The sequence below is a fragment of the Poecilia latipinna genome, unplaced genomic scaffold (genome assembly GCF_001443285.1).
Source record: "Poecilia latipinna isolate Pla-1442-1.1 unplaced genomic scaffold, P_latipinna-1.0 Scaffold990, whole genome shotgun sequence".
In the NCBI taxonomy this organism is placed as follows: domain Eukaryota; kingdom Metazoa; phylum Chordata; class Actinopteri; order Cyprinodontiformes; family Poeciliidae; genus Poecilia; species Poecilia latipinna.
Genome location: NW_015113606.1, coordinates 62431 through 71496, shown reverse-complemented (window position 1 = coordinate 71496; position 9066 = coordinate 62431). Strand labels below are relative to the sequence as shown.

The 9066-nt window shown below is 40.3% G+C and overlaps 1 protein-coding gene across 1 annotated transcript in view; it reads right to left on the bottom strand.

Annotated features, from left to right (window-relative positions):
• col15a1b (collagen, type XV, alpha 1b) overlaps positions 1-9066 on the bottom strand; it is a 48227-nt gene extending 39161 nt beyond the window's left edge. Inside the window, exons 1-2 of the mRNA XM_015050423.1 lie at positions 8927-9066; positions 8600-8664 (exon numbers count right to left, since the gene is read on the bottom strand). Coding sequence (XP_014905909.1) covers positions 8600-8664; positions 8927-8937 — 76 coding nt within the window. The 5' untranslated portion in view covers positions 8938-9066. The remainder of the gene's footprint in view (positions 1-8599; positions 8665-8926) is intronic.

Genomic DNA, 9066 nt, shown 5'->3' with positions numbered 1-9066 from the left:
GCGTGTGGGTTTGAGTGGGGGGGGGGGGGGGGGGTGGGGGGGGGGGAGGATGGAAAGAGTGGCGGAGGCAAAAGAACAGGAAGGATTAGAGAGAGGGTAAAAAAAAAAAGTCACGGAGGAAATGGTGAGAATAAGAAAAGTGAATGTCACAAAAGGTTATCAGAGGAAGAGTTTGACCCCAGGGTGGGATTAACTCAAACCCCTGACCTGCCCACCCACCCACCCAGCAGCTGCTGACAGAAGTTTATCCTAACTAGTAGAAGTCATGTTTGACACCATAATCCAGTTCAAAGTTAAACTCTGCAACACTGACGTAACATCCTTAACATTTTAAACGAGCGGGAGCAGTTCCCTGCAGCCAAACTTATAAAGCTTCGATTAAATCGTGATTTTTTTTTTTTTACACAAGCAAATTTTAATCAGTTATCAGAAATAATAAGTACTTGGACTAAACCTGGTTGGTTTAGTCCCGCGTTTTTACTCGAGTACGATTCTTGTCTACTCTACCCACGTCTGAAAGTGACGATACGACTTTGGCCTGCAAAGATTGTCGTTGTCAAGGCGATAACAAGCGACTGAGATAATGCGGCGCGTGAACTTCTGACTTTGGCACACACAGCCGCCATACAGACACAGTTGCGCTCAGTGACTCACTGTAAGGCCCACTGCTCAATGCAAATGGATTAGTGTATTGTGTGGAGTCAGCGGGAGGTCAGGAGTGGACATCTGCTGAGAGACATTCTTCCATTAGCTCCAGTGTCGGCGCTCGTTGCTTCATCGGCTGCCTCTGGCCTCGCCATCCAAACTTCCCTCATCCTCTCACAGTTGAATTCTTGTTGCTTTATTTCATTAAAAGTTTTCACGCGCTGCTCCTGCGCAGGTGGGAAAGATCGGGACATGTTTCAGGTGTAGATAACATGGATTAAGAAAATTAAAATCTAGAAAGTGATCAGCAGTTTCTAGATTTTATTCTCTGCTTCAGTGGTTCTTCCTTTCTGTCTCGTGTCAGTCTTTTTGTTTCTCCTTGGGAAACATTTATGCTTCCTTTCCTTCCTCTGTCCTTCCTCCATTAATGGATTCTTGCTTCCATTTCTTCCTTGTGTACTTCTGTCCTTTCTTCATTGTTCTCCTTTTTTTTGTTTCTTCTTTCTTCACTTCTCCTGGTCTTTGTTTCTCTTCCTGTATTTGTCGAGTCTTCGCTTCTATGTCTTTTTGTTTCTTTTTCCTTCCCCCTGTCCTTTCTACCTTTACTGTTTCGTTTCTTCATTCATTCGCTCCTTTATTTTCTTCCTTCCTGTATTTTCTTCTTGCTTCCTTGTTTTTCTTCCTTCCTCCTCTTTGTCTTTTTTCTTTCCTTCATTGTGTTTGCCATTTCTTTGATGTGTCCTTCTTCCTCTTCCTCTTACAGACTCAGAGGTCTTAATGTTAAGATTTGAAAAGTCTGTACAGATACAGTCAGACAAGTAAAATGCAAACAATCACTTTCAATGTAAATGAATCCATGTTGACTGATTTTCCCTTCACACATTAAGCACTGAATTCCTAAACTGCAGCTCTCAGCGTGTTTGCCCTGTGATGTTTGATCAGCTGTAAGTGTTGTTCTCACAGCTTCATGCGTTCAGCCTCCTTCTCCTCCTCCGACATGAATCGTTACGAAATCGTTAAAAGTTTCCTTCAGGAAGAACGCAGTACATGCATCCTAACCGCGGTCGTGAAACGGCGTGGAAATCCCACCAGGAAATAACAACAAACACAAACGTTTGTGCCATTCCTGTTTCTCCTCGTCTGCCCTCCGCATTGTGATTTTGTGTCGTAAACTCGGAACAGAGTGGGGGGGGAATGAAAGGCAACCTTTGCAGAAATGTGGCAGGGAAACATTAGCTCATGCTTGTTCCACAGTCCTGCTGGCAGAAGACCATCTATTGACCACCCACGGGAAGCAAAACCACAAAATGCCGCATTGTTGGGAGCTGGAAGCAGAATGCTGCTGCACACGCTGCCGGCCTTCCTGTCTGCGTACTGAAGGCATCCACAGGTGACTGAACACTGAGTAAATCTGCATAGGATCTGTTTATATACAGAGGAAGACTAAGTATTCCTGTTAGCTAAACACGCTACGTTCCTGTAGCTCCGTGATGAGTTTTATGAAAGCTTAGTTTATAACGCTGCAGCTAAATGTTGACAGTCAGCTCAGGATGCAGTGTTTACAGTGTTTATGACTGGAAAGAGGGCGAGACACACTTTGTAGGAAACGCAACACTGGAACTTCACCGTTTCGTTAACTGCATAAAAAGAAATATGAGCTGTTCAACGCTTGGGATTGTTCCCAACTTTATTCCACAGGACTTTATCTGACCTGATGTTTGTTCTTTAAAACTTTGAGGCGTTCACACAAACAGCAGCATTTTTGCTGAGATTTAATTAAAAAAATATAAACTTGACACTCCTAAAAGTAACGCCACATCATATTTAGGATTATCCAGTTGGTGGATCTCATACCTGCAGCATCATGTCCTGGTTTCATTTTATGCACACATATCGAAAGCCATTTATTATTTTCTCTCACCTCCTAGTCTATGTGTGTGTGTGTGTGTGTGTGTGTGTGTGTGTTTCACTTTGTGTCAAACTGACTGAATGTCACAGCAGAGCTTTTCCCGAAACAACGTAGGTATTTCTTTTTTTAAATTGCTAATAGGAATATGAATCAGATTTTGACTTTAATTTTAATTCCCTGAACATTCAGTGGATTAAAATGTGACGCTCTCTCATCCCGTTTTGCACGCTCTGACGCCTGGAAGCAGCAAAAGCTCACCCAAACATAAACAGGTTCTCTGGAGTGTTTTTCTCGTGAAATTCCTTTCACCGCGAGTGAAAAAGTTTCGAGTCAGTTTTTACTCAGGAAAACTTCCTCCCTTCCGTAACGAATCGCTGTTTTGCTCTGGATGTTGAGTCTGAGATCGCCTGGTGGAGTTCTGGTCTGACTTTACAAGGAATGGTGTCAAACACATTTGTGTAATTCTTATTAAAAAAAATGAAATAAAGTAAAGTCACCCTGCATTCTCATCTTTTCCAGTTATATTCTTTGAATCTCAATCAAACTGTGCACTTTGTGCCGTTCAAAATGTCCAGTTCTCTGAATGAGATCTGGGCAGATGAGAACAAAACGGAGCAGGATGTTTTCATTCGCCGTCATCACGTTGTAAGAAGTGAAAGGTGGGTTGTTCCAAACTTCAGTCAGTCAAGAGTCTCTTCTCACGATTTGATGAAAGCTGGCATAATTCAGATTTGCCGCTCGCTGTGCAGCTGCGTCACTCAAACACACTCGCAGTTTGAAAACTGATTCCAGAACGTTCTCCTTCAGGATCGATCGATGGAGAGTTAGAGCAATCAGAGCAAATTGCATTTCTACCGTCATGTCCGGCTGTCGGTGTGACGTCCTCTTTCTCAAGTGCTGGGTCAGTTTTACGCCTGATGTAATGGGATTCACAGCTTCCAAAAAGTTAAGTTTCTCCAGTCGTAAGAAGAAGCAAACTTTTTGTGCATCATCAAGAGTTCAATGTGAGCGACGTCTCTGTATTGTCTTTCTCTGGCTTTGGATGTTTCATGTTTGCCCAGACATGTTAAATTATGAGCTGAACATAACTGATGTTTTTTGTAGGGATTGTTTTTGGTGACCTCCTGATTTATTGATGCGTTGTTGGAGTAACTTTGATAGATCAGACAATCCTAGGAAGATTCCTCTCTGCTTCCTGTTTTTTTTGTTTGTTTTTTTTTGTTCTCCATTTGTGGATGACAGCCACTGGAGTTCCCTCTAAGCCTTCTCAGATTGTCTTTCGTTCTCGCCTGTTCCTGAATTTTCTTAGATCGAGTCATGAAGTGATTTTGAGGTAATTTATGGTTAATCAGTTGATTCACGATTAACATAGAGCTAGCTTGGTTTAGATAGTTTTTCTACTTTAAATAAATTAAATCACAATTAGAAATGTAGGTTTTTTCATCTTTACTTCAGTTATTTTTGTTCAATATTAACATTTCTTTGATTATCTGAAATATTTATGTGTGACAAACTGAAACGAGTGTAAAAATTCTTGTTTTATCAAAATCTAAGAAAGGGTGAAAAAAAAGACCTAGAAAACTTGTGTGTTGTTTACACAAGAAAGGTGAACCTCAGATCCCATCACACAAACAGAACAAGCACTGCTTCAAACAATTAAAGATTTTAAAGCCTTAAAGTTGCTTCAAGGCTGTCTTTGTTGAAGCGTCGAGAGCAACGAAGGCGTTCCCACTGATCGCGATTCTTACACAACTCTTCAGAAAGAAACCATGGAAACGACACAGACAAACAACAACAGACAACCACTGGCATCTCCGTGTTTGCTGTGCTTCAGTGATACTTCAAAGCGGCTGTCTTCGTGAAGTAATTAGGTCAGCTGATGGACGATGATGGTTTTCATCAGCATCTTTTTCATTTTCACCCCAGGTACACGGCGCTTTGCCCTGAATGCTAATAGCTGGCGAAGCTGCGAACTGCACGATCTCTACGGGGATCGCATCATGGAAAGTATGAAGGAGAGCAGCAACACAAAAAGAGACCTTATGTTCCTCCTTCCAGAGAGAGAGAGCGGGAGAGAGAGAATGATTTTCCGTTTTCACATCACATTGAGTTATACTAAAGCAATGACACCTCTTACAGTTGACCCATTGTGTCAAAACGTGTTGGGACCAAAGTGGCTTTGGACGAATGGGCGCATTCCAGACTGAACGGCATCACGGTGTGGGTGTTCGGTGCGCTGAAGACTTTTAGGTGAAGGTTTCTTTCATGTAACTCTATGAAACCGTCGTAGAGGGTTTTTTTCTTCCTGCGACATCAGAGAGCAAACAAGGTCGGCGGAGAGAAGGGGGAAAAAAAAAAGGAAAAAAATGTAACTGCTGCATTGGTCCAAATGAACACTAACAGCAGTGAAATACTTTGCAGTAAAAATAACTGGATTTTTCCTTACTGTACAGGGGCCAAAACAGATGCCTGCTGGGCTCACCTTAGAATCAGTCGTATCGGCTAAACACGAAATCCATTCAGAGCAACTCAACCAGCTGTAAATATAAAGTGAAGGTGCCTACATCCAGACAAAAGGGTTTCCTCTCCATTCTCTGAAGACGGAGATCAAGAGTGAAGCCAGACACGTTGAAAACCCAAATATTAAAAAATTCCTGTCCTCGGCCCGAATCACGGCACAAGTTTCAGGAGAAACGACGTTTACGTACGAACCAGAGAAAATGTGGATCTGTTCACACACAAATGATGTTTCCTGATTGTTTTCTTAGAAACTCCTCAGTCTATGTGATGTGCTTCCATTTTAAAGCATCCACTGCAAAAACACTACATTTTACCAAACAATTTCGGTCCAGTTTCAAGTGCAAATATCTCAGTGCACTTGAAATAAGACTCACAACGAAGTGTTCAGCAAGATACAGGAGCTTGCTTTAAGTAAACAATTCCTTAATATTGATGCAAAAGTGGTAGTTCAAATCATTTCACTTACAACATGGACAAAATGTTGCAGATCACACCGGAGCAGGGCCTTTTGCATCATCACTCTAAGTCTGTGTGAACTGGCTTCACTGAGATGAATGATGCAAACTTTGACGACAGCTTTGATTTTAACATAAATCAAAGCTGGCTTTGGACTAGATAAAGCGAGGAAACTTTACGTTTTTGAAAAACCCTGAGCTCATGCATGCCAAGCATCTGTACAATATGCAAAAAGCCAAGCCAGGGATCTACATATTCACACGATCTCTGCTCTTTCTCCCAAGAAGAGAGGTCAAGTAACCATCCAGAGTTATAATAAAAACCCTTGATAGTTAAAGAAACAGTGCAAACAAGACACTTTGTGTTTATCCATTTATTTTTTCTTTTAAAAATCAACTTAACATGTTTGGGTATGTGATCATTCAAACCATGAAAATGGAAAAGTTCAAATAAATGATTAATAATACCAAATCATCAAAAAGAGGTGACGTCATCTAGTAGCATTCACTAACTTTTGAATGTAAGATACATTTTTATTCTAGAGTTAGATTTAACTCTGCTGAACATTTAAAAGTTGCCAAAGTTGACATTGACATTTTTAGTTTAAAACCATTTTAAAAACATTTTACATTTTTAAAACCACTGGACTTTTCCAACGCTGTACGCAAACAATTTCAAGCATTTGACTACGTATAAACTTCTGGTAACCCATTGCTCTCTACTGTCGCAGGAATGACTGAAGCTATGCATATAAAATTAACATTTTGACTCCTTCACCTCTGCATGGATAAGCAATGCTGTGAAGAACAATAAATTTAATCCAATGAATAATTTTATGAAGCATACAATACTCTAAGATTATTCTTATGTCAATCATCTCCATCAATCTATTTTTTTTTTTTTTTTTTTTGCCTCCCCATAGATAAACTGAAGTCTTTCATAATGAAAACATGATATTTGGAGCAAGGATGTAGAGAATCACAGAGAAACTATTTCAAACGCTAAAATCTAAACTCGTCTTCTGATGATGCTGCATCAGCTGTTTGAGGCTCCAGTGATTTACTTAAGGGCACGGTTATTATTATGATGATGATGATGATGATGATGATGATGATGAACCTTCTCTGTGGTTTCAAATTACTTTTCTGGATTGAACTCATGATTTGCAAGTCATAAGGTAGCCTCTACCAATTACGCCTAAGGCAGCGCACATTGTCTGAGTTTCTTAAAGCATGTTGTCAAACTCAGGCAACAAACATTTTCCTGACTGCACATGTGAATAAATTTCAAGTGCTTAAGTAGAGTGGAAGCTGCTTTCTACGTACGCCTGTCACAGTAACAACTTTTACTGGACGATAAATTGCCCCAGAAGTTATTGCGATAAACGATGATGTTGTTTCGAGAGCAAGCGATACGATGGTAAAGGCGAAAACATTTTCTCGAAGCCCGATACACTTTAAATTCAAATGAACATCTAACACCGGAACTGGATGACATTTTAAATATCTGAAATAAAAAAAACAAAACAATAAATAAAATGAATTTGCGAAGTCTTTGTGAACAAAATTATCCTGCAAAAAAGGGTCTAGCTGAGACCAAAACACCAGACCGAAGAATTTTATCGTCCAGTTTTTGGTAGAAAGACACAAGAGAAAAACGATAAATCATGCAGATGAAAATTACTGATTAATTGATTTATTGTTTATTGTGACAGGCCTGTTTCTACGTAAGGAGTCTGGATTGCTATGTCACGGATGGCCGAAAATCCAGGCTGGATTTTCATCTGAATCAGTACGGAGCAATTACCAACACCCGGAGAACTTTCTTCATTCAGCAATTAAAAGGCAAAGTTAGTCATGAGTAAATCAACAAAAACCAAACCGTTTGCCATAAAAAGTCCATTAATCTTATTTTTCAATTTTAACGTCAGGAATTCAATCTTTCAATTACAAACACTATATTACGATGAAGTGTTTGTTTGTGTCACTTCAAAGCTTCAACAGCAGGGCAGCAAAAAAGGAGGTAACTCAGAACGCCATTAGCATACGAGCCAAACACTTCACCTCCCACCCTGGTGCAGTGTTTGGCTTGTCTGCCACTTCCAGCTACCCCACAGCAGACACACACACACACACACACACACACACACACACACACACACACACACACACAAATGAGACAAAGGGGATTAGAGGAAAGCAGGCCCCATGGCCAAACAAACAAACTATCACTCTCGCGGATCTGTAGACGAGGAGCAACACAGCAGGGGGTGGAGAGGTCACTGAATGATAACCCAACACACAGTGGTGAGTCATATCACTGATATCATTATGGAAGTGTGAGAAGGTTGTTATTGTTATCCTGGCACCTTAAATCTGTCGATGTAACGTAAAAAACAAACAAACTGCACTTTAACAATCAGTGTCATCACCTGGAAGTAGATTTTCTGCTGATTTCAGTGGGATTTTTGCTTAGACAGCTTATGAAAGACACACTTTATTGAGATTAATAATAACCTTTTAGTAACTAGTCATAGTAAAATATGTTAGTTAGCAATAAGAATAGAGATAACAAGCTAATAAACATTTTCCAAGGATTCTTGGATAAGAAATTAAAGCTAAATTTTAATCCGTCGCTGTACAATTTCTTGTCATACAAGCTTTTTACTTGTATTTTTTTAATTAATTCAATTACAATTTAAAAAGAACATGGCACATGTCAACACAAACAAAACTTTTGAATGAAAAGGACTAATTTGAATAAAAAAAAATAAAAATCTTATGTTTTCTCTTTTTCTCCAAACGTCGACCACCGCAATCAACCAAGGATCAATCAGCTTAATAATCTGAGAATCATGCTTCTCCTCACACATATGTTAAAGCTGACATGCTTCCAAAATGGAGAGAGCATTTCCTACATTTGCTGACGTACATCAAAGATCGTCAGCATAAGGAGTAACATTTCAAGCTCCCACTGAAGCATGCGTCTGGTCGGCGTCCTAATTTTCACTTTGGAACTTGTTGATGTACAGAGATGATGTAAAGAAAGATGAATCAGCAGGAAACTCACCATCCATGAGCTGCTGGGCTGCAACCATCCTGCACAGCAGGGCGAGAAGAAGGGCAGGAGGCCACCTGCGGAGATGCAGCAGACACACCATGAGGGTCGGGGTTAGACCTTAAGGTACATTCAAAACACCAAAAAACAAAGGAAAAGTCCGTATTCTTGATATGAAGTAGCTTTCCGTGGACTCCAGTTAAAACTAACGCACACAAATCAAAATACGCCAATAATCCCAAGTGGGTTCTGAAGTGCAGTTGCCATGCAAAAACTTTCTTAAAGTCGTTAAACTGAAGAACTTCACGTCTAACGATAAAACAAAGGACGTCTTCTTACCCTTGACACATTTTGCAGAGTAAAACACAAAAATGCTGCTTTGGCAGGCAATTCCAGCTACATGTGTGATGAAAGTGCAGCAAACTCTGTGCTCCCTCTGTCCTCCCTCACCGTGCAGACCTGAAGTCACACTGCGACTC